This window comes from Chinchilla lanigera, unplaced genomic scaffold (assembly GCF_000276665.1).
Source record: "Chinchilla lanigera isolate Chin_1 unplaced genomic scaffold, ChiLan1.0 scaffold00014, whole genome shotgun sequence".
Lineage (NCBI taxonomy): Eukaryota > Metazoa > Chordata > Mammalia > Rodentia > Chinchillidae > Chinchilla > Chinchilla lanigera.
In genome coordinates, this window is record NW_004955415.1 from 6,846,034 (window position 1) to 6,872,323 (window position 26,290).

At 38.8% G+C, this 26,290-nt stretch overlaps 1 protein-coding gene across 2 annotated transcripts in view; it reads right to left on the minus strand.

The window, feature by feature from the left end:
- The window catches only part of Stk32a (serine/threonine kinase 32A), a 131,029-nt gene that overhangs the window by 28,882 nt on the left and 75,857 nt on the right, over positions 1-26,290 (minus strand). For both annotated transcript variants that reach the window (XM_005380662.2, XM_005380659.1), the window contains one exon: positions 7,274-7,311. In XM_005380662.2, coding sequence (XP_005380719.1) covers positions 7,274-7,311 — 38 coding nt within the window. The remainder of the gene's footprint in view (positions 1-7,273; positions 7,312-26,290) is intronic.

Below are 26,290 nucleotides of genomic sequence, written 5' to 3' on the forward strand. Positions count from 1 at the left end.
ATGCACATTCTTGGACCTCCTCCAGATTTACTGAATCAGAGCTCTGGATTGGGGTCCTAGTGTTTAAACAAGTGCTCCAGATGATTCTGGTACCCAACAAAGTTTGAGATCACTACTTTGAAAGAAGGCCTAGCTTCACACCATGTCTGGACCCTGGCTAAGTACACATACCTGTTGAATTTGGTTGAAAGAATATTGAATATTTATCTTTCAAGTATCCTTTACATTTGCATGATTAACTCTGCTTTCAAAATGTTGTCACATAAAGCTTCTCTTTTAATCCAAGAAAGTGGTCCCTAGCTTATATATGAGTTATTGTGGTTAAGTCCACATGGCTTAGAAGTAACAGAGTTGGATTTAAGATCTAAAGTCTGGTATAGGACCCCTTGGTGGGTGTTATATGACAAGACCAAAGAAGGGAATAACTCTTGAAGCAATTATCTTCTTATTGGCTCAGAGTTGTTTTGCTTTGTTTTGTTTTGGTTTGGTTTTTTTCCCTGCTGGGATGCCTAATAAAGAATGGGGAGAAATCATTTGAAGCCCGTGATCTACTCTAGATTGGTTCTCTTTAAGCTAAACAATGAATTTGAACTTCATAGGATCATGGACAGTGGCCCCAATCCTCTGTCCCTCCAGATGCTGCCACACTTTTCTCAACCTGGTGGGATCTGCTGGCTTCCCTTCTGTGCTGTGAGGGGGAATTTGAGTGCTGGTTCACAAAGGAGGGTCTTGTCTCCTGCTGACAGAAGGAGATAGGAATTCCCTATGAAGAATGAGGGTAGCTACTTCCATTGATAGGGCAAAAGAGACTACATTTTTCTTTTCTGCAACTTTATTTTTAAGAGAAGTCACTTAACTTCACTTAAACTGTAGATGAACTCACTCCTCACTCCCTTTCCTGGTTAGTCATAAACCCACCAAAGAAAACAGAGCTATAAAATAGGAACTGAACAGAGAGAACAAATTGGGAAGTGGGCTAAACGTTAAATCTCAATGCCCACCTCAGGTCTGTCTGACAGGCACATGTTCAGCCACTTCTGGGAAATGTAAACTTTGTGACAATTCTGTGACATTCTTGTAAAATTCCACAAAATGCGCTAATGTGGTTGTATGGTTACTACAGAAACCCAAAATGGTATTTAAACTGGAGGTAGACCCCAGATCAGGGCAGACATCTTGTCTGGCTCCTTGTTGGAGACTGTCTGTCACCAGCTTTTGAATCAAGCTTTGTTCATTCCTGCATTTTTGGTGTCTTGTGAGTGCCTGTTTTGTTGAACTCTCCACAGCACTATAAACCCAGGCCCTAAGTGACCCTTGGAACAGAGTTTCTCAACCTCAGTACTATTGAGGGCTGCCTTGTGCATTACCAGACATTTAGTAGTAGCATACCTGGCCTTTACCCACTGGGTTCCAACAGCACCTCCTACCCCTGGCTGGAGTCTTCCTAATAAGCAATATCTCCAGACATCGTCAAATTTCCCCAGCAGGGAGAGGCAGTGGAGTAAAATCTCCCACAGTGGAAAACCAATATCTTAGTGTGAAGTTTTTCAGGTACAAGACTAAAAATTTCCTCATCTAAATGCCCTGAGGGGGAGTTGTTTTTTTGTTTGTTTGTTTGTTTGTTTGTTTGTTGGTTTTTCTCCGGTACCAGGAACCGAACTCACAACCTTGCGCTTGCCAGGCAGGCGCTTTTGCCGCTGAGCTAAATCCCCAGACCCAGAGAGGGGGAGTTTTTAACTTTACTTTTTTTAACCTCTGTGGTTTGATACAGAGGATCATATTAAAAATCTGAACTCATTTTACCGAGTCATTGAATTCAGCCATCACTGTTCTCACTATTTCCTCACTGTGCCTGTACTAGGTTTGAGGATCTTTCTAATCAACACAATAACAAGTCAGATGGTGCTAGCCTCAATTTTTAAAACTCTTCCCTATTTGCAAGTGTTTAGAGTATGCACAACACACCCTCTCTGTGGTGCTTGCTAAAAATGCATATTCTTACACACTAGTTGAGACTAATAAATCTGACTATCTGGGGGGAAGGAGGCAGTATTTTCTATATTATACATATACACTTTTAGAAAACACCGTCTACTTGAGTTTGAGAAACATTTTGGGACTCTGCAAGGGGGAAGCTATAAAATGGCAAGCTCCGTTCTTCCTTACCCCCAGACTGAGCTTTTTGCCCCTGCTTATGACAAGAGATGATATCAAGAAACCTATATTATAGATGATTCTGTAACTGTCATGATATGGCAGGGAGACATTATTGCTCATCTAGATGCAGTGTTTATTTCATGAATAATTTAAGAAAAACCCAAGAATTTTAGGCACTACAGAACTGATAGAATTAGATGGAGCACTTAAATTTGTAGAATATAAAAATATATTATCAGGACAGTTGGTTATGAGTCATCTAACATCTGGTACCATCCTGGCTCTGAGCTAGTAAATGAGACATCCAGGGAAATCAATATCAGATGCACTCTGAATTAAAAACATTTTTTATAACTAATTCTGATGTACAAGGAATATTCATTCACCTTATGGAAAGATTTTTCATATAACAACCATCTCTATTAAATGTCAATATTATCTGGTGATCATATGACTCAGTAAGAATAAAACAAAGTTTCTATTACTGAATGGTGCTGGATTGCAACATAAGAAACACGTTTTAACACAGTGCTCACTTGGAAGGACAGGAAGGGCAGCATATCAAAATACACATATACTCTTTACACCTGCTAATATCCTCATGTAAGAGGCCTGGGTGATGGCCCAGCAGTGGGGAAGTGTGACTGAAAATGCAAGCGGGGATTTCAAATATGAGCTCCACAAAGGAGAGCACATCAGCATATGCTCCAACAGGCAGGCACTGATTTGTGGGCCAGTGTTTCTCACACAAGCAACTTCCTCATGAGCTGAGAGGAGATGCGTCAGGAAGTTTTTCACTTAAGCAAGGTTATTTATGGTCCCTGAGCAATGTCAGAAATTCTAGTTTTCCAGAATCCAAATAAATAGAAGTAACTTCAAAAATGAGTTTGTTTTCCAGAATGCAATGTAAAGAATGGCTCTCGATATTTTGTTTGCTTGTTTCTATCCTATTCATACATAATCCTCCCAAGGCATTTTTCTTTTATAAACAGAAATAATTGTCAAAGTTAGTTCAGGAAGGGAACATAAGACATAAAATCCTCCTTTGAGTCCATTGTTCAAGCTAAGAACTTGAAAGTGGAAGGGGTGACTGTAAATAATATACCAGGTAACAGAAGTAGACTAGAATTGTCTCTCAAATAGGCTGAGAGTTCACCCTTCTTAAACAAATGAGCCCAGCCCCAGCAGGAATAAAAATGCCATAAACAGTAACTTTAGCCCCCTCTACATATGAAGTAAAGCAGAATAGGCCACTGAGAGTGAAGTTATTAAAAGATCAAGAGTTAAGTAACATTGCTGTCTGGATTCTCCCAGTCTGGCAGTGCAGAGTGAAGTTTTCTACTCATGTCACCAACCTCCTGGCCTCTGCCCCCTAACATCTCTAAAATATGAGTTCCATAAGTTCCTACCTAGTCATTGGAGAATACTGAAGAATTTCCTTTTTTCACTCATAAAACAGGATAAGATTCACCAATTATACATGCTTGGGAGAAAGCAAGTCTGTAGCAGTATCAACAGAATCATCACGGGCTACTTCTGCTCCAGTAGGAACAGGGCTGGAACTCTACAAACTTCCACAGGTCACATTTGATTCCTAAGCTCATATATGGAAAGAAAATGCCCAGTTTCCTTCCTATCAGGTGGCCTACAAGGAAACATCACTGGCCCTTTGCATGGCTTCTTTGATGTTTCATTTCAACTGTACCTTCGGTAAGACTTGTCATTATAGAAAGCCATAAAAATCATCAATTTCTCTCAGATGTGCAAGCAGACATGGCCAGGAACACAGTCTTTGTAACATTTGTGAAAATGCATCATATTCTGCAAGAACACATCGACATATTACCCTGACTGGGGAAACATCACTGGTAATTATGGTTATAATTTACTATGATGATGATGGTCTAAATGATGTAAATTATGCTGTTCAGCCATATTTAACCACATGGAGAGTCTGGATCACAAATTCACAGTGGCATGCTGACGTGGCTGGGAAAAATTTTATACTTGACTCATACCATGGGACTCTCATTTTTTGAAACTATCGTGAGGAGATTTCAGACTTCAAAAATTTTGTCCAGGCGGCTAACCTTTTCAAATACCCAGAACACACATATCTCACTACTTACTCATTCAATAATTTGCATTGTTCATGCTCTGAATCTGATTGAACAGTGAAGAACTGTATACCTAATACCTCTTTGTCATGCTTAACTCTGAATCATTTGGCATGACCATGAAGGGTGGGAGCTGCAATATATAACAATGCTGTTTATGTGGTGGTCCATGCCCTCTTCGAGGTGCTTCTTCAATAAGTGTAAATGCTGCCAGTGAAAGACAGATGTGATGGTGTTTTTCCCCTGGCAGGTAGTGTTTCTTTCATTGTATGGCACCAACATCCATCAAGGTGAATTTCTCAAATTATTCCACTTTTGCCTTATCCGTGAAGTTTAGAATCTTTACTTCAAAAATACAAAAAAAAATTGTAACAGGCTGATTGATAAGGAGTAAATATTTAGCTTGGTAGAAATGGCCATCAGGGAACCAGGGGCAAGGAGGAAATATGAGACAAGATCTTTGCTTTAAGAAATCTAAGCATTTCCCAAGGGGTACTTCTAGGAAAACAGGAAATCTTAGTCCTCTATGAACCTACATGGTACCAAACCATACAGTAGATCTGTTATATGAATTTTTAAATTTAATTCCTTAGGTCTTTTTCAGTATTGATAACCACATTTAACAGATAGATAACATGGTAAAAATCACAGAGCAATATGGATGTTGGAAGCTTTGATTCCACTGTGGATTTTTGTCTAACACACATGTACAGTATTTGTTTAAGTGGTTTTGGATTGAATATTTTCTACTGAAGCTCATTTTTTGAGGAATATATTGATATATTAGTCCTCAGTAGGATGTTATTTGTTGTAACTTATTAGATGCCAGGGTTAAAGAGATTAAAGACAAAAGGTTTTTAAAAAAACAAGTAGACAAGCATATGGTATGTCTCTTCTGGAACTGAAATAATTATTTGGGAAACGTAAGTAAGGATCCAGCTTTCATAGACTATCTGACATAGATACATGTTAGCTTAGACAAAGACACAATGAAACAAGTAGTCCAAGTTTCCCTCATCAGGGCAGAAAGAAGCTACTACCTCTGGGGACCATAGTGACTGATTACTTTGTGGCTGACATTGCATCAAGCAGTTTATAACTATTATGTAAGTCATTCCTTACAGTGACCCTAAGAAGAAAGTATCTTTTTGATCCCTGAAAAAACTGAGACACAGAGAACATTCAGAAAACTCACTGAAACTTTCAGAGCTAGTGTACGGGTGAATTGGGTTTTGAACTAAACTAAAATGGCTCTAGAATCCATGGCCAGAAATACACTACTACTCAGGGTTTCACTTTCAGGGTAGTGTCTAAGTGTAGTTCCATCTGAAGAGTCATCAACTTCTTCACGCTTTTCCTCATCTACAATCAGCTAGTTGCCAAGAAATAATGAGAAAGGAGCTGGGTGAAGGAGAATACGATGCCCTCATGGTAGAGGAAAGATGAAACATGTCTCAGACCCGGGACTAAAACACTGTTTTTGAAATGGAAGATAAATATTGAAAAGGTTTAGCTTGACATGGTCTATATGGCTCTACTCAGGGTCTGTACACATGAGCAACAGGTGCCATGGCCAGAGGCAGCTGGCCAAGAGGTCAGGTGAGGACTAAACACCAACCTGCTTCTTCTTGAGCAACCATGTACTGTCAGAAAGTTCTGCCCTAGGCACAGAACACTTCTCTCCTTAGTTGCAAAATAAGCACTTTTTCTTCTTAGTTGGCTTCTGCAGGCCACTTCTCCACAAGTTTAAAGCTTCATAGAGTTTATTTAAAGCTGAGCAGGAGAGAATCCTGCCTTCTACTTAAGACAGGAATAGCTGGTGTTTTCGTGAAAGTCACCTTCACAGTAAGTCTCACCACTGCTTACATTCCTGAGATTCAGAAATCTGTGCGCAAATGTCAGAAGCAGTACAGGTAAGGAAGAAATAAGTCATTAGAAGAAAGTGGAAGAAATCTTTTTAGACAGTCCATAAATAAAGAATGACCCTGAGCTTTGAGATTAGAGGTCATACACGAAAGTGTTTCTCAGCCCTCAGCACAGGCAGGGACTGACAGGTCAGGTTTAAAATTCAGGGAGGTAAATAAATGATAAGCAATGGTTGGGACTTGGAGTTTCACTCACATTTGCAATCTTCATTGTAAAAATGGAACGATTAAGGAAAGGGGCAGATGTAGAATTCTCACCGAGCAGCTCTCTGAATACAGGACAAGGATCTTGGCGTCACTGTAACATTTGTAACGTGCAGGCAGTGGATGCTACCTGATGCAGCCCCTGTGAATCAATCTGCACACCGAAGCTAGCTACCAGGAGGGACTATGTGTATTTAATCATTTGAGAACAGGCTTGCTCCGGAGGATATCTGATCAGGGTTTCTTAAACCTAAGGCATTCCTTTACCACTTCATGATTATTGCCATTATCTGTGTATCGATTTTATATCAAGGCACCACACAGACTACTTTTATTTACTGCATATTTTTCTTTAAAGTCAATGATTTAGCTAAAATTTTTAACAGAAGATTTGATATCTCTTCTGTGAATATAAAAGCAGTTTGCCTTCATAAGAAGAAAAGTATAAAAGTAAATGCAATAACAAAATAACATCACTACTTTGGTGGATACTATTATCTACCTAATACTGTAATATTAAGACCTGCTCTGTCTTTATGGGGCAAAAGAAGGGATTATGTAATATAAGATATTAAGGCAAACTATCAAACCACTCTGATGGTTTTTTTAAAGAGAAGTGCTAGTGGAAGAAAATTAGGTAGAGAATGACCTTCTCATCATATACATTCAGTGCTGTTTAAGAGTGTATTTTTGTCCTATGCAACTGCTATAAGTATGAAGTTTCCCCATATAGTTCCTCCTACCATTAAGATAGAGTTTATACATACAACTCAACTAATCAACTTTTTTCATGTGTAATACTTTGATGGAGACAGTAGCTTGTTCTACATTCATGTCATGTAGTTAACTGCAAACAAATCATTTACTCACCATGTTCATCAAGTAAAATATTGTCAGGCTTCATATCCCTGGAGGAATAAAAAAAAAGAGAAAGTTGTCCATAATAAAAAAAAAAAAACACACACACAGCTAAAGGATAAAGGCTAAAATTCTCAAGAGCATTAATTAGTGTCTAAACAATGTACTAGCTCTTCTCACAATCTCACTTCTCACAGTGAGCCTATGAGACAGTTTATTCCCAACTTGCGGATCAGAAGACTGAGATTCTTCCCAAGGTCATGGAGTTAGTAAATGGAAGACATGCGTCTCTCTGTTCCAAAACTCTGATTATTTGCTGAAACACATTATATCTAAGCATGTAAATAGTGGTCCATAAGATTATATGAGTCATCTAAATTGCCATAAAGTAGCATTGACAATATTAATTTGCATTTTCCTGTGTAATCCCAAAGTTACATAGATCCTATAAATTTTCTTTTTTTTTTTTTTTGTCTTTTTGAGACAGGTCTCGCTATGCAGTTCAGGCTGGCCTTGAGCTCACTTTGTAGCCCAGGCTGGTCTCGAACTCACAATGATCCTCCTGCCTGTGCCTCCCGAGTGCTGGGAATACAGGCGTGCGCCACCATGCCCGGCCAAATTTTCAAGACTATAAAATGCCGAAATGTGGTCTATATTGTGATTATATTTAAAACCTGTAGAAATTTGGCATTCTTTTAGGATGATGGCTTAATGCCTCCAGTCACTTCATAATTATCCCTGCAGTAAAGGGACTAACATGCAGGTACTGGTGTACAGCCCAAGGACCATAGTTAATAATGTTATACACCGGAAATTTGCTAAAAGGGTAGATTTCAGGTGCTCTCACCATAAAGAGAAACAAGGTAATCATGTGTCAAGCTGGGTATGTTTTTGACAGTATTCATTTCACCATGTACACACCTATCAAGACATCTTATTATATCCTGTAAATAACACCAGTTTTTAAAAATGAAAAAATAATAAAATAAAAGTAAAAATTCCTATATTCCTAGCACTTTGGAGGCTGAGGCAGAAGGGTGAGAATTTAAGAGTACTGCCTGGGTAACTTAGTGAGACCCTGTATGAAAACACAAACATAAAAACAGGCATAGGTATAGAGGTTGGTGCAAAGACCTTGGGTTCCATCTCCAGTACATAAACAAACAAACAAGCAAACAAACAGTCCATAGAGGAGAGCAAAACCACTGTCCTCCAATGAAGGGAGTAGTTTGTTAGTAAACAGAGATTCGAAGTTCTCATGAAATGAGCACTACCATAAGTAGTTCTCCTTGTCAGAGAGCAGTGCCGCAGTGTGTAACAGCCCTCACTTCCCGCTCCCAGATTTTCACTGCCCTTCTTTAATGTACCATTAAAGCCCTTCAGCTGAGTTTCACAGAAGCCATTAGGGAAGAACTTCTGAAACAGGTTTTGGGAACACATTTACAGCCTTGTCAAGTGGCTTTTATGCTGCTAGAATAAAAAGTGACCTTAACTTCGGGCAGATAAGGCTGTCGGTATCCTCTTTTTTTGATAATATTGGGTTACATTTGCTTGGCTACAAACAGAACTAAGTGCACGCTGCATCTAACACCTAGGTGACATGGATTACTTTGTAGGTTCTGAAAACCTTTTCATCAAGTTTGTTACATCATTAAAATTAAATCTAGATCCACAGACTACTGTTCTGTATCTGTGGCAAGTTTTTCCTGGTGCATGCTACAATTTGCTAAAAAGAGTATTATAAGGGGACTTTTAATTTCAGGTTTCTGTGACAAAGTACTATCACGATATTGGAGGTTCCACCCCGAACACTTACACAAACTCCAGTCTTCAGAAATTGTCAAGTCTACACGCACACATGTGGCAGAAAATCCCTATCATAATGTGGGTCTGGGCTCCAGCACACAGATGTGCATGGGGTCCTCCAAACGTTCCCTGCATCCCCTCACTCCTCACCTCTATAGCTGCCGTTTGCTGGCCTCAGCCACCCCCTTGCACTATTGCAATCGACTGCGCAGATTCATCCTTGACCTCATAGTTCAGATGCTGCCTTCTGCAGGGAGATGTCTGTGACTTTCCAACATCACATCAAATGACCCTGCTACATGTTCTCACTACATGGTGTATGTCTTCTATCACGACTGGTATCGCATGTGTGTTTACTTTTTCTTATCACACCTATGTTCTCAAATTCCTTGATATTAGGGATGGCATCTTGGTTAATATCGTATTCTATCACTTAGATTCATAGCATTTGGTGGTCACTAAACGACACCCAGAGTGATGCTAGATCACTCAAAAAGGCAGATTGTAACAGTATGGGCCAGAGTGCTTTGCACACAGTCAAACCTCTGCTGCCTTAAACTAGAGATTAACTGAGTATTAGGCCCTTTCTACCTCTTTCAGTTTTGCATCCAGTGAGAATTAAAGGAAAGAGTTGAGTGTGGCATCATCAATAGCAAGATTTCTTGGCCTAAACTTATGAGGACTTGCTGGGAGAAATGAATTGTTGTTGATTTGATGCTTTATGAGTTTACTTTAAGTCCCTGAACATTATTTTTCAAATTTTTTGAATTTACACAGCATGTGACCACTAAACTTCCCAGAACTACCTTTAAATTTAGTAACACAGTGATCAGAGAAGGGATAGTTTATTGTACTACTTCTTACTTCAAAACTTTTGTTCACTCATTCAGCAAATGTTTATCTACCTTGGTAAGTGTCTTGGTTACTTTTTTCTTGCTGCTGAGACAAAATACCCAATGCCCAAAATTAAGGGAGGAAAGGTTTATTTAGTTCACAGTTTGTAGAGGTTTCAGTTCATACTTGGCTGGCTCCAAGGTAGCAGGGTGGCAATGGCAGAGGGCAACAATTCATAGTGGTAGAAAACAGCAAACATAGCAAGAGCAAAAAGGGGGGAGTGGTGAACAAGCCTCTTTCTCTCCCTTATACTGTATGCAGGCTCCCTGCCCCAGGGTGGGTGTAGCACTCACACTCATAATCCCAGCACTAGGCCATGGATCAATCAAAAACTCTAGAAGCTCCCCCCCACCCATGACTGCATGAGGCTTTGGGGGACATCTCGACACAAACCATGATAGTAAGTCATTGTACGTAGGTAACATAAAAATAAATGAAGCACAGTCCTTTGGGGTTAGAGAAGAGAGAAAGCTTCCTTAGAAACTATGCCATAGAGGCATAAAGTGGTAAGGGGACAAGTTCTTTACAAATTTAGAGAAAAAATATGAGGAAAATCCAATCAAATGTAACACAACAAGTGAATTTGAAAGATGTAAAACAAATAACATAAGCTTAGATTGACAACTACACGGCTTCTCCAGAACGTAATCCAGGTAACTACGGAAAAGATTACTGTCACTGTGGTGTGAACTGAAGTATTGTAAAATTGTTTATTCGTGTTTGAGAAGAAGAAAAATGAAAAGAAATGCAGCGTGCTATATTAAAACTACTGCTAGAACAAGTTGAGATTTCCTAGTTTTGAATTTTATCTCCATTTCCTTCCTCTAGTATCAATTCAGTTTGTCTAACTAAATCTAAACATGAAATAACTTGTTCTAAAATGATTTTTCCATTCAAGGCTGGTATATGGTTCAATTTAGTGGTTAGAAAGCATCAATGAAATTCAGAATTACCTGGAAAACTTGGAACAATGAGCGTCCTCTGGCTTAGCCCCGTCTTAAATATTAAACTGTCTATGGACAGAACCAGACGTCTGTCCAAAACCAAACAGTTCTCTCAGGCATTCTGCTGTGCAGTCATGTTCAGAAATCAGGCACTGTCCAAATCCAAAAATGCCAATCTGATTTTAAAATGTAAAGCTCCTAACAGCTTATCTATAATGAAGAGGAGTAGCAAAAGTGCAATACTTAGCCTTCACTGACAGAGTATTATTTTAATATATAAAAGTTTTTTATAGACTAGATATCAAGTGTAATTGAAATATACAGTGGATGTTTACGTTTTACAAAGATTATTGCAGTAAAAGACACATGACCATTAATCCCCCTCAGAGCACACCCCTTGCCTTCAGCACATATATCCCACTGTTCTTGTCACTTCCTGTCGTGATTCTGGGAATCTTCTTTCATTGCTGTCTTTAGTTGTGCTGTCATGGCTGCCTCAGAGTCCTGATTGCTGAAAACATTGGCCTTTCCTTGTCATTTTGACGTTAGGGAGGAGCCAAGCTACATGGTGCCAGATCCGGTGAAAGAGGTGTGTGAGGACTCGCTGTAAGAGTCTTTTTTTTTTTTTTTTTTTTTTTTTTCTCCGGTACCGGGAACCGAACTCACGACTTTGCGCTTGCCAGCCAGGTGCTTTGCCGCTGAGCTAAATCCCCAGCCCCGCTGTAAGAGTCTTATAAGCCTGCCATTCTGTTGGATGGCCCTGAGCAGCAGCACTCACCGTTTCCTTTTTTTCTTTAATCGCACTATGTAAAGACACAAAAGAGGACAAATAAGGGTGAGTATTCTGAGGCTGATTTACAGTAATGTCTCTTTCCTGTAATAGAATCTTTAAAATTTAAACATTCACCATTTGTTTTGAACACATCATTTGCAGGAAGCTAACAATGAGCTCCCTCTCCTCACTTGTTCTTTTTTTAATCACTCTAGGTGAATTTGAATCTACAGGGATGCTCCATCCAAAACCCTGGGCCCTCAGTTCCTTCGCTTACTTCCAACAATTCCTTCACCTACTCCTCTCCACTGTTTCCCTCCTCTCAGTTCTTCACCAGTCATTACTAACGCCTACTCTCGCACCAGCCTGACCTGCTCTCCGTAGTCTCCAAGCTGGCTTATCTGCCACTCTGAGACCACCAGGAACTGAAACTATAACCTTTTACTTATAAAACAAAGTCTCCTGTTCTCAACCCCTTCCATTGTCAGTTAACCTTCTTTGTAGAAAACCCTTCCTTCAGCTCCTTCACTGTATTCACTGAATAGATTCCCTCTGTAAGTGAAAACTCAACTCCCCAGATTTTTCTTGCCTCAGCCAAGCACTCAGATTTTGCTAGAAGAACAGACGCGCTGACTGCCCTCATTCAAATAAGCACCCATGTGCCAGGCAGTGCTGTGAGACTTCCTCCAACAATCACTTCACTTTTTGCGTTGCTCCTCAAACTTTTGATACTCCCTTTCCACTTTCTCTCCATTGATGATTGCACCCCCTTACTTCACAAAAAGAACTATGGTTTGTCCACTCTCTTATCACCAAGTCCACCAACATATCATTGCCTTCCTCCTTTAGTGAAGAGCCCCTGTACCTACTCCAGCCAGCTTTTCTACTGGGGCTCAGCATGTCACAGATTTCCTTCAAGAGGAGGTATCCTTGACTTCTCCCTCAAAACAAAACAATAACCAAAACAAACAAGACCAATAAAGAACCAAACAAAAACAAAGACAAACAGGCCCTCTATGCCAGGCACAGTTATTTACTGTCAGCCAACTAAAAGTTTGACCACTTTAGGAAGAGTAAAAATGATAACAAGTAATTTCTGTACAGTTTGAGCTTATGTTTTCAGACAGGGGCTATGAATTTTGAGAGTTGCAAAGGCCAATTTTAGGGACAGAGTCTGTGGGAATTTGTCATTCCATTTTAGACAAAACACAAAAAGCTGTGTGCTGTTGAATCAGCTGATTCCCACTGTGAGAACTATAAATAGCAGGCTGGAAACACAATGCTCCTTGTGGCAGGGTCCAGGGTGGAACTGATATATCTGCCATTTTCACTTGAATGAGCTTACAAGACATTAGGAGAGCTTAATAGGCTAATTAAAACCCTTCACTGCACCTACCTTGGAATCAGCTTGCTAACCCTGAAATCCAAGATGGGATGTGTAAAAACAACAAACAAGGAAATCAGCGCCTCCAAACCCAATCCGATTCTATTGTCTCCTACAGCTTCCTGACTGGACCACAATTTAAGTTTACCTCTGTGTAACATTACATTCTCTTAGACTAGGTCCTCTCCAAGTTCTTGAGGGGAAAAACTATACATATATTTCTATAACATATTAGGGTGTCATGCAAAGTCTGTTGTTCACACAGACAGACCTACAGCAAGAGAAGAGTAAGGGCAGTGGAAGGTAAAATTATAGGAAAACATAGTTTGGAACAGGAAGGAGAAGTGAAAAGCGTCCTGAATTAGATTATTGTGGAACAGGTATCAAGCTCTAATAGTGTACCTTACGTTTTTGTATATAATTCCAAATCTGTCAGGTATTTGCCATATATCATGGGAAAGTAATGTAAATTCTCTCAGCTACTCCTTCTTCATCTGCAGAATGAGTATAATATTCATAAATACAGCCATGAGTAAAATATGTATTATCTATTAAGGGCTTGCAACTGATCCTCTCCTATCAGTTGCTACCTTTGCTCAACTCCTGTATGTCTCACAATTTTGTCAAGGAAATATGAGATTACAAAAGCTATCATGGGGTTGGGGATTTAGCTCAGTGGTAAAACATTGCCTAGCAACCTGGAAGCCCTGGGTTTGGTCATAAGCACTAAAAAAAAAAAAAAAAAAAAGTAAAACTCAACTAAAAAACAAAAAATTTAAAAAAAAGCTATAACAAGGACATCAGGAAAGGATTGTGTGCTTTTAGGCACTGCTGTGATATTGCCATCAATATACCTATGACACATATCTGTATATTCATTTTACTTGCAACAGGCTTTTCATGGATAGCATTGCTTTGTTTTCTACATCCCAACCACAGAGCTAATTTAATTATATATTAATAATAAGATAGATTCTACTCATTATCATGAGGTAGTGAGGGGAGGAGCATCTTACCGTCCACGAAAATGTCATTCGATATACTTTTATGAGTTTAAGTGTTTTCCCCTAAGTTGTCATTCAAAATACCAGCATGCTCACCAGTGCCTTGGCTTTCCCAGGTATCTTCTCCAACAGCCTCTCAATTTCTTCTCAACTGTCTTAATAATTTAGCTATTATCCGCCCACTCAGCAAAACAAATTCTAAGTCATTAGACTCTATACCAGGGGCTCACTATTTTCCAACCCGCCACAACCTACACAACTTGTCAAGATATTCATCCAACCAAGACACAGCTCTGGGGAAGGAGGAGGGGTCACCAGGAGCAGATACTCAAAGATTCTCTGATGCAAACAGATTAAACTTCTTCAGTAGAGATCAGATGAAGGAGTTAGAAAGAAACACGAAGTCAGGGTAAGAGCAGAAACTCCTTAACAGTCCTAGATTTCCAAAATGGGCATGCACCATGTTAAAATCTTAAAATGTGATGCCGATGAGGTCACAGGGGATGGATAAGCATTTCAGGGAAACACATGGGAGTGAGGAGCGCAGCAGAGACCAGCCTGACCAGCTAGCCTGCTACAGCCTATGAATATTGACCTTCTGTGATTCACCCAACGCTTGAACTGAAGGAGCCTTTCCGAAAGTCAGTTCTTGCCATGAATTTATAACTCGGATAAACTAGGAGAAGAAAGCCAATTATGAATAAAGAAACAGCTGCCTTCCCCATAATCACACAGCCCATAAATATCCGGAGGGGGGTTCATTTTCATGCTTTCTCCACAGTTACTCACATGGTTGTTTTAACTCTTTTAATGGGTAGTGTCTGCCTCTGTGGGTTGGGAGGGCCTCTGTGTTCAAGTGGAAAGAGGACCAAGATTGATCAGCAACTCTGCTATGGACAAAGGAAAGGACACCGGTGGAGAATCAACAAAAAGTTCTGAGATCATTGTACCTCCCAGTGATCTGGGAGGCAGATCACTTGATAGGCAGTATTTTTTATTCCTTACAATGGTTCTTTAGCACAAAAGTTACACCCATTTTTGTAGATGAAAAATAAGCAACTCAGATCATTTCAGTTACTTGTCTAAGATTACATGACACAAAACTGATGGAGCTGGGATTACAATCAAAGATTGTAAGGTATAATTTTAGTTTATACTTCAAAAGTTTCTTTCTTGCCCTAAGGAGAGAAAAGAATGTCCTTATGTATTACTCAGGGTTCTGATGTGTGGTTCAAACTGGTCTGCAGAAAATTTTACGTTTTTCATAGGTCCTTATTGCATATTTGAAAATCATATCTATTTTGTACTCTATAACACCTTGCTATGCTTTGAATGTGATTTGAGGGTGTTTCCCATAGTTTATATGTGCAGATTTAGTTTCCAGGGAGGAGCTGCTGAGGAACGGTGGTATCTTCAAGATGCAAAGCTCAGTAGGAGTACAAGAGACCACCTAGTGTGGCTCCTTTTCTCAGCATGTGAGCCCTTCTTCTTGTCTGTACTGCTGGCATGTGCTGCTATCTGCCATTATATATTACAGCCAAGGGGCCCCTCATCATACCCAGGGCTATGTTTGAACTTTCAGCACCACAAGGTTAAACTAAAGAAATATCTTTTCTTTATAAAAGTACCTGGCCTCAGGCATTTCATTATCACAGTGGAATATAGATTAATATACACAATCTATCTCTCTTTCAGTATAAAAATAAAATTTCACATTTTTTACTGTGGAAAAACTTCTTTTACTCTATGAAGATGAGTTCTGCTCTTCTTTGTGTTACAGATCCCCCACAGTACTGAAAAGTATGTTTGTTTACCAGAGTCCAACTAGCTTAAGATTTTTTGTGAAAAAATAATCTGGCAGTCTTTGGAAGCAGAATGTTTATATGGGAAAGCTTGTGCCTTATGGTTTAATATTAACCAGTGTACGTTCATTACCATTATTTCCAGTGATGCAGAGTTACACAGATGGAAACCTAGGTCACAGTTAATGCATTTTATGACTTAGGAAGCAAGGACACAAAGCGCTAGAAATCTGTGCCAAATCACACTGTTGCCGAGAGCATACTGAACACATATACCCTGGGTCTTTAGCTCAACCCTAACAGGGTTAAAGTAAGGAAATGCACCAGTTAGAGCAAGGGAAAACATCTATGAATTAGAAGAAACCAGAAGGGAATGAGATCAATTGTGGTATTTTGGTAATAACAGATAAACTGTTACAAGAATGCTTTTTAAAAATTATGCAATGGAGAGGAGTATTCAATTAGAAGTTAAAACTAAACTCCATTGCAACTGCAGGGCCGAAAGTACTCCCTCAAGCAGTAAAAACAGATAAACTTGCTTTCTGAAAATGAGGTAAATTAACTCTCACAAGCACCAAGAAACTTAAAAACATTGCAAAGAGGAAATAGCATCAGAATCATTCCAGAGCAGATAACGAGTCTTCTAAGTTTTAGAAGCCCCAGAGGTGACAAGACTTATACGTCAGGCACTGTGCCTGGCAAAACAGTCACAGAATATAATCAACTGGTCCACATCCTATGATGTGTTGCTTTAGTATCCTATAAAGCATACAAGCTTACAGTAAAGTGCCCACATTGATTATGTACCTGTGCCAGAAATTATGCTAAGTATTTTATATGTTTAAAAAACACTTACCTGGCAATAAGTATTATTGCCATCTTGATTTTATAGATAATGAAACTGAGCTCAAGAGTGATTCAGAAACTTTCTAAGTCACACAGCCTTTGCAAAGTGGACCCAGGACTGGGACATAGGCCATGTACATCCATACTCCTGCTCTAATGCTGGTGAAAGAGCCATAATTAAAACTGCAGGTAGGTAAGTGATATGGCCAAAAAGTCTAAATGCCAGCCAAGGAGAATGACCAGATGGGATATCCAATGTCAAGAGCAATACTGTAGGAAAAAAAGGGCATAGGACAGTGAAAAAAATTAAAGCCAGAAAATAAGCTGCCTTGGAGATGCTGTAGAAAGAGGGCCCCAGGGAGAATACGGTAGTATAAATTGCTTGAGTGAAAAAAAATTGCTGCATGGGATGATTACTCAGGGCTTGTATTATTTAGTGCGTTGGTTATGAATAGGTTTCACCACAAGGGGCAAAAAAACCCTGATTCTGACTGCTGAAGCAGAGAGCATGAGGATCCACATAGCCATCTGCTGGAAGCTGCTCTGGTGCAGAGCTGGGCTTTGTGTTCTTCTGTTGAACCCTAACATTTGAGAGTCACCCTGTGACAATGATCAAGAGAAGAAGAAACAGCACTGTGTAAAACACAGAACTGACCGTGCTTCACCAGCCTAACAGGAGTACTGCTCCGGCTCACTTGCCTATCCTCCTATCTCCTAGATAAAAACAATTAAGAAACAACAGCCCCACCTGTAATTAAGAAAAATAATGCTGCAGTATCTACTTTTAGAGTCATGGTGGTTTAATTAAATGATACCTGCAAATGTGACTACAGGATCTGGCACATGGTAATTGTTGAACCAACTGTCAGAAAATATTGAATAAATAATGACCAAGAATCCCATGTAGTAAAACCTAGATAGGGAGAGAATGATGGCAAAGTGTGGGTGTTAAATGAATACATATTTCCAACTCTGACTGAGTCATGGTGACATAATAATGATGTTGGGTTTCATTTATTACCTATGAACCAAGCTAAACCCAATTATATGCTTCATTCCTTCTTGTTTTCTAATAATCCTACTTCCGGAAGAGTTCCACTGGAGCCCAGCCAAGCTCATTTGTTTTCTACTGGAGCTCGGCCAAGCTCATTTATTTACATATTTTCTGTAGCTGCTTTCAATCTACAGTAGCAGAGTGGATGAGTAGTGGCACAGACTGTGCAGTTTTCAAAATTTAAAATGTTTGCTTTCTAGTGTGTCACAGGAAAAGTGTGCCTATCTCTTACCTACAGTGCACGAGAGAGGTCTTGTCATCTCAGTGGTTCTTTCTTGCCTCAGTGTCCAGAACAGCTAGCAAATACCATTCTCTACCACTCCTAGCCTCACTTACCACCCACTGTGAATGCTGCAATCATCTTCAAACTGATAGCAAAGTCAAATAAAACCCCTTTATGCTGGCTCTGCATCGTCATTAAACCACAGACAAGAAACAAGCTGTCTAGGGTGTCTGCTTGAGCATGATAGGATGATGCGGCCTGGGCTTACCTCTTGTGGCTACTTGCACCACTCTGCCCTTTTCTCACCTGCCCAAACCATAATACCCTCCATTCTGCTCCAGCACGTAGCAAACCTTCACATCAGAGCTGCCTGTCTTTCCAGTCTTGGATGAAATACCAGGGCTGCACTGGATTTGAGCACAGTGCTTCGTTGCCTCCACTCCCAAACTTGTACTCTCTTTCTTAGATACTTATTTATTCCATCAAGCATGAAACACAATCTGTAACAAACATGGCTTCTTATGTCTTTGATTCTTTATTCATTGTCTTAGTCTTCACCTAAACTATAAGCTCCAAGAGGACAAAAACCATGCTCTTGTTTTTCAAAGCTGTATTCAGAACTACACTCTTGGAACATACATATGTGTTAAAATCTATATGCATATGACTAAACCCATGAATGAAGTTCATGGTTTATATTCATAAGTATCCGGGCAATTAAACTTTAATTTGCAGCAAGTCACAGATTGCATATTCATGAAACTCTTAACTTGAAACTTTTTTATTAAAAGTTCAACCCAACCTAGTCACACATTAACCTGTAAACAGGTAGTTCTTTGCCTTTGAGTTTTCCCAAGTGGGAGGTCTTGTGGGAGAAGCACAGTTTCAAAGCCCTTTTGAAACTGCCTGGTGCATAACACCAAGAGGGCAGATTCTCCTGTTTTCACAATGTGTAACTCATGCTCATTCATTATTTGGTAGCTTGGGAGCAGGTGCTGAATAGAGCACATCAACTTAATACCCTCATTACCGCACTGCCGTTTTGTTTTTGAGGCTCAAGTGCCTCTTCTGATATGGGAGTTAGATAATGAACATTTGAACGGGCATGTACTCTAGTGAAGAGAAGATCTGATAAAATAAAAAGGCATTTTCTTAACTGCTCCACAGAAGATGATAGCCCCAAAGCAAATATCTATTATACCACTGGAATAAACAAATATCATCCATACACTGAAAGGAAGAAAGCTGCCATCAAGTTTAATTTTCTCACATCAAATATGTTGCTTTGGAAAATTTGAAAATATTTCATTTCCTTTACAGATATGTACAAGTAAAAGCAAAACAAACCACCTGAAACCAGAGAAACCATACAGAAAGCCACCAAAGTTTGAAATATCTTATGGACCTGAAATGGGTAAGCTAACACAGATGATCTCTGGGAAACTCAAAATCGATTAACACCTACTGCAGCTTGACTTGATTTACCAAATATTCTCATTGGTTAGTTCAATTTTACAGTTTTAACACACTTTATTGTCATGTCTCCCACTGTAAAATATATTGAAATCACCATGTTAAAGACAGAAGCTGTTCTCAGTAGCACCTACCAGAGAAATGCAGATCAAAATCCTAGCTGCAAAGAAAAATGTACCACGTCAGTTTGATCACTTTCCTTTTCAGCAGATTGCCCCATTAAGACGGGAATATAAGTCATATTGCAATTAAAATAAAGTTTGTTGCAACTGAGTAACCAACACCAAACAGCGCATCCTCATCTTGAGACTGTATGTTATGTTTTCCTAAGAGGAGCACTGAGGAAGCCAACATTTAGAGCAGGACCTTACATTTGAATTTGCCTTTCCCACTCCCTGTGTACTAACTGTATCTTGGCAAGTTGCTTAACCTCATATTAAGTCAAATGGGCAGTGTGTGCAACATGCCTATTAGATGCTGCCTAGTTCTTAGTACATGTGCAATAAATGATTACTCTCATTAAGTATTCATTTGGAAAATAACATGTACTGTCTTGCATAAATTAAATAGTTACAAAACACTGGTAAGCTGAAAGAGTGATACTTTCAGAAATTAGAAAGTCATTTCACCAGATAAGTCCCTCTCAAAGGCCTCAGCAAGCTGGGGCATCACTGAGTTGGTGAATTCATTCATTATGAGCTCATCTGGCATGCAGTTATCACAGACTAACATGATTAGCTACAGAAAATCTTGTTTTTCCTATAAATTATCATCTCAAAAAAAATGAAGGGTGACTACTAAGATGCTACAGTGTCTGTGAGTCAGACACAAATGTGGAATCCTAGCCCAGATTTCTACCTGCAAAAAACTAAAAACCTTGGTCTAAACACACATTAGTTTGGTTTGCAACTGAATTGTAAACAAGGCCTTGACTGGCAAATGTGCTAATAGCTATTTATCACACCTTGGTACCAAATGGTTGTTAGATAACTAAATTCAACCCCACAGCCTTCTTGGAAATGAGCAAATCTGTGTTACAGCACAGAGAAAGAACCAGCTCACTGTTATTGTGTCTGGATGTCCCCCCAAAGCCTCATACTGTCATGGAGTGGGTCTCTATGGAGTGGGCTTTATGACTGATCCATGGTCCAATGCTGGGATTATGGGTGTGAGTGCTACACCCGCCCTGGGGTAGTTTGCATACAAGGGAGGGAAAGAGGCTTGCTGTTGCTCCTCCCTCTTGATCTTGTTGCTTTTGCTGTGTTCCACCTTCATGACCTGTTGCCCTTTGCCATGTGCCACCCTGCTTTGGAGCCAGCCAAGTATGGACTGAAACCTCCACAAACTGTGAGCTAAATAAACTTTTTCTCCCTCTAATTCTGGGTGTCAGATATTTTGTCTTAGCAACAGAGAAATGTAACCAAGACAGTCACCCTTTAAAGAATATCATACCAGGGCTAAGAAACCATCCTAGAATATTAGGTATGAAATAATCATTTCTGGCCCCTTGGACAAATCTCCTCCCTTCTTTCTTGAAGGAAAGGTTAGGGTTATATTTTAGGTCATAGAAGAAACTGGTGTTGAAATGTGGCTATTTATGCCTTTTCCTTTATCATGTCTGGATTTTAAGGCACAGAGAAGAAAGAATTACTGATGGTTTCCTCTTTTAAAAATGTGGCATAGTACAACGTCTTTAGAGGAAGCATAGCAAACAGATTTTGTGGTGACTCAGGATCTCCATCTTTTGTTGTTTGTGCTCCAGCACAATTTATAGCCCGTTAGTATGGACTGGTGTACTGCTTGCTTCTAACCTGTGTCATATGATAAATGTAGTGAAGGGGGTCATTCCTTTCACTGAGCTGTGTTATGTATCCTACATGTCATTATCCTAGGACCTATACTTCATCCTTCTATTCAACTCACCCTAGAGTCTTGTTCTCCTTGTTCAATTTCACAAAATAACTGCCCCGAGTCCTGCAGCTACAAGGTGATGAACCCTGCCAACACCCAGTCTGACTTTACCCACTCCAGCTTGAGAAGAAAACCCAGTTCTGCCTACACCTTGATGGCAGACAGTGGCCTTGAAGAAGAACCTGCTAACTTATGCTTGGACTCCTGACCCAAAGAAACTGGGAACTAATCAATGTGGGATAAGTCACTAAGTTTGTGATAATTTATTACACAGGATATGAAACTAGGAGTCTGGAGAACAGGCTGCACAGAGCCACACTCTGTGGACACTCAATAAGAATGCGTGGAAAAAAGTTAAAAACTTGCTTCCTAAAACATCACCTACAGCAAACTTCAACATCTATATTCACCCAGTGATTACATTTCCACACCAATTTCAATCATTTGTTCCATCACTGAACTATCCAGCAACCATCTCATTTAGATTCCATGCTAAATTCTGGGCCTAAAACATGAGTGAAATGTAGTTTCCATCCATGAAGATTTACATTTCAGAAAAGGAGAGAGCTTTTTATAAGGAATATGTAGTCCAGAGGCCACAATTAGAAGTATAAGCATAACCATTGTGAATATGTAACTGAGTGTGTTTGTTTGTGTGTATGTGTGTGTGTGTGTGTACATAGGTCAGGATACACACATTATAGCTTATATTCATTATATAATATTCCAAAAGATTAAAAAACTTTCTCATATTAGGTTGAAATATTTGATTATTTTTCATGCTATGGTATTACCAAATCTGAATGACAGACATTGTCTATCTTGCTTACTACTGGAACCTTAACACTGAGAATAGTGTGTGGCAAACAGATGCTCAATGAATGGTTACTGCTTGAGTACTGTAGATAGAAGCATTGTTCCTAATTGTAGATAGAAGCATTGTTCACTACCAAGATTCTGATTGCTAGCAGAATAGGAATGTCTCACAAGAATCCATTACAGGCAATGTGTGAGGATTAATTCCTATCTGAACTTCACAGTTCTAAAATGAATGTGGGTGTAGTACTGGTTTCTTCAAGTAGACAAAGGAGATAAAAACACAATCGTGTGTCTCCTTGGCAGTCAAAAACTATTATTCATTCCATTTTCAAGCTTTCTGTTATCAATGGAAGATAAAAGATTTTTTGCAATTATCTGCTGTGCTGCAATTATTTATATGGCTATCTAATTAGATTTTTATCTCATTCCTATAGGAATTCAGAAAACACATTATAACTTCATTAGAGTATGGTAATTCTTGGAAAGAGGAAAAACAATCAACCATGTATTCAGAAGGTATTCTTACCCAAGATGACTTACCATTAACTATCCTATACAATTCATCTCATTAACTTAAATTCATAACTGCGTCTTCTTTAACATCTGACAAGGTGATAAATACAAATTCATTGTGGGACTGTAATAATCAGTTCCCATCAAATTATTCATTGGAGAGACTATCGCAATATAGTAAAATAGTTCTATCCTCATAGGCGTGAGCTTTTAATAAAGGTAAATAATCACTTCATTTGTTGATTTAAGTTGGTAAAGGGGAATATTAAACTAGAAACTGGCCATACTTTGGAAACTAAGCCAATTTTCAAGCCTGTTCACAGAAAAATATTTGCACTCTTGACTAACAAGAAAATTGTCTAGTTGTATAATTAAAAATTGATGTTTATGATGTAACTCTGTGTTTAACAGCTATAGAAAAGAAAGCTTCTAAAGTTGATAGAAATTAGTTGACTTTCTACACATCGGGAAATTACAAATAAGTCCGTACATTTAACAAAGCTACAAATAAAGTCTCACTTGGAATTAATCTCATTTGAAATTTATGGTACCTACAGTCCTTGAGTTATTAAAACATAAGTTTGACATTGATGCCAGAAAGCCAACATGAGAAAAAATTTAAAACAGAGCCCATTCCATGTTGCCACAGGAGTATAAATAAGTACTTTTATTCATTTAGCTCCTCTTACAAAGACTAGTTTCTCTTTCCTGAGTTGGTGATGAAAGTCCTTTTCAAACCCTTTGAGCTCTCATGAAACTTTTATTGCCTAAAAGCATCTTCTCCCTGAAGTATTTCAGTCCTCTCCATACAGCTTAACTTAGTTTTAGGCTGTTCTGTCACCTGTTGCCCCCACATGAACCATCTTTGCCTGTGTGGCCAGCTGGCCTGTGGGTGCTTGAGAGCAGGTGGTCATGCATCCCTGTGCCACTCCTTCTACATCAGGAGTGTGCATTATGGCTAAGAGATCTACATTTCCCTAACGTGGGGCCTCACCTATTTACTGGCCTGCAGCTTCATGTAAGCTACTTGATTTTTATGAACCAGAAAAATCATTGACTCTAAAATGGGGACAATGACACCATCAACCTCCTGGAGTTGAAAAAAATTTAAGGAGAAAATTCACAAGTGCCTAGTGGCATCCCTGGTACCCAGGGAGCCCTCAATACGTGGCAGCCTACTGCTACTCCCATTCCACATATATTTGCTGACAGATTATGGAAAACTTTGAATCTTCTAACAGGTCCAGAGGCAAAATATAATCTGAATTTAAGAGCTTCTATACTTTATATTAGCAGTTTTATACAGATCATCTGTCTCTCCTCATCTGGGGAATCTTCTGTGATTCACCCATTGTTTTTTTTCATTTGCAGATTTAATATCTTGGAACTCAAGGTTTGATCTACAATGCAGTCTTCTAAGTAACTGAAACACGTTTTGTTATCTTACAGTCAAATAGAGCATTAATTTTGTTGATTCTTTTAAAGAAAGACTTTTTTCTTGAGAAGTTTTCATTATACAAAAGACACTCTGAAAAAATAGCTTACCCCTCAATAAGTAAACATTGTGGTAACAAATGAAGAAGAGATTCTGTAAAGACAATTATAGTACTCAAATATGCAGCTTTTCTATATTGCTCTTCCAGTTTTAACTCTGACAAAAGCCTCAGTCTAAGAATTTCATTATTGTTACCATCACTTGAATTTCTTAAAGAGATACTGCTTATTGTACTATGAACATTTTTATAAGCCATTTGCAACCATTTTAAATTGATATCACATTAAATTGATATTTGGTTCTTTTTATTAGTGTAGGTATATAGTACATAATGATTTATATTCATTATAGGGAGAAGATATACGTACATAATGTATCTTAATTGTTTATTTATTTATTTATTTTTCTTTTCTTTCTTTTTTTTTTTTTTTTTTGGTACTGGGAATCAAATTTAGGACCTTGTGCTTGCCAAGCAGGAATTTGTGCCACTGAGCTATATCCCCAGCAATTGTTTTATTTATTTTTCCATCCCTTTTCCCTGCTCCCTCCAACCCAGGAGCCCCTCTCATTTTTCAAAGATCTATCTCTCTATTTCATATTCTGTCTTTTCTTTTGCCTTTAAAGTATTTATACTTTGAATTTATCATATTACAGAAGTTATGAGATATTTACACTCATCATAGCTGGTATTTTGAGGGTAAAAAATTTCTAATTAACAGAGCTCTATTGGGATTAAAATGTCTATTTGGACTACTGTCAAGAAAAACCTTAACAATGTTGATATATGTCCTAAATTACCTAGAGCGTTCATGAGTTTTGACTGTCTTTCCACTGTTATTATTAGCAGGCCCCTCTTTAGCATTCAGGAGTACCCTGGTTTGAATGGTATATTATATGATTACTCACATATATACCTTAGTAGGTCAGAATCTTTGACTTTTGTCCTTATTATTTGGAGGCCTAGGCTTCTAGTCAATTGGCCATTTGTGTGGCTAAGGCCAGCTGTCCATTCCTTTATATTTTGTTATCTACTGTTAATGCAATGGAAAATAAACACACATGGCCCTAATGCTTGGAGATTATAATTTATTAGAGGAGATGAATGAAGTAATTACACCACAGAAATATTAAAATTCCTTAGATGAGACACATGATGCTAGAATACTCTATAAAATATAATCATGGCAGGGCAGTGCCTATAGGCAACAGGAATATACCTGTTGTCTTTATTTTATGGCAGTAGGATGTCACTTCAATTTAATGTGGTAGTTTATTCAGTGTTTGCCATCGCAAGAAAACATTTTAAGGGGCTGGGATATAGCTCAGTGGCATGACACCTGCCTGGCAAGCACGAGGTCCTAAGTTCAATTCCTGGTCCCAAGAAAAAAATCATTTTCATAGCGTGGCTTCTGAAAATGGACACTAAGTGATAGTTATGGAACAGGAAGTTAATCCTTGATTTCTGACTTAAGTGACAAAAAGTTGAAGTAAGTAGTCAAGAGTGAGGAAGAGGACAGAAAAATAGTAGTTTGTATCAGTAAACTCCTTGAGGGTAAAGACTACATCAATGTTTTTGCTGTTTGTTTCCCAGAATTCCTCTTAGAATACGGTTCTAAGCAGAAGGCAAAGACGTTCAGCGCATCTTGACCTTGTGATGGCAGAGGGAAAAACAGCCTAAAGAAGAAGGCATAAATTCAAAATGGATAAAGGAGAGCCAGAAGGCATTCTTAGGCCATGCTGACTTATCAAAGTTCTCTTTTTCTGATGTCTGTGATGTCAGCAACCAAAACAGGCCTCGTTTGGTAATTTTGAGGAGGATGAGTAAATATGAAGGTTTTAAGGTTTCTATGGATTACAGATATGAGGAGTTTCTTTTAGAGAGAACTGTGGAGCACCTGAAAGCCAGTATGAAAGAGAGAGTGCTTGAAAACAGGATTTCTAGTTATTGACAAAACACCAGGTGTGTAAATTCACTTCTGAGACCTTGTATTATGAACTGGCCTGCTCTTCACTTAACTGTCACCTGAAGAGCACATTTCCAATACAAACAGACTCTTCCAAAGATGGAAAATTAAATAACTACTTAAGT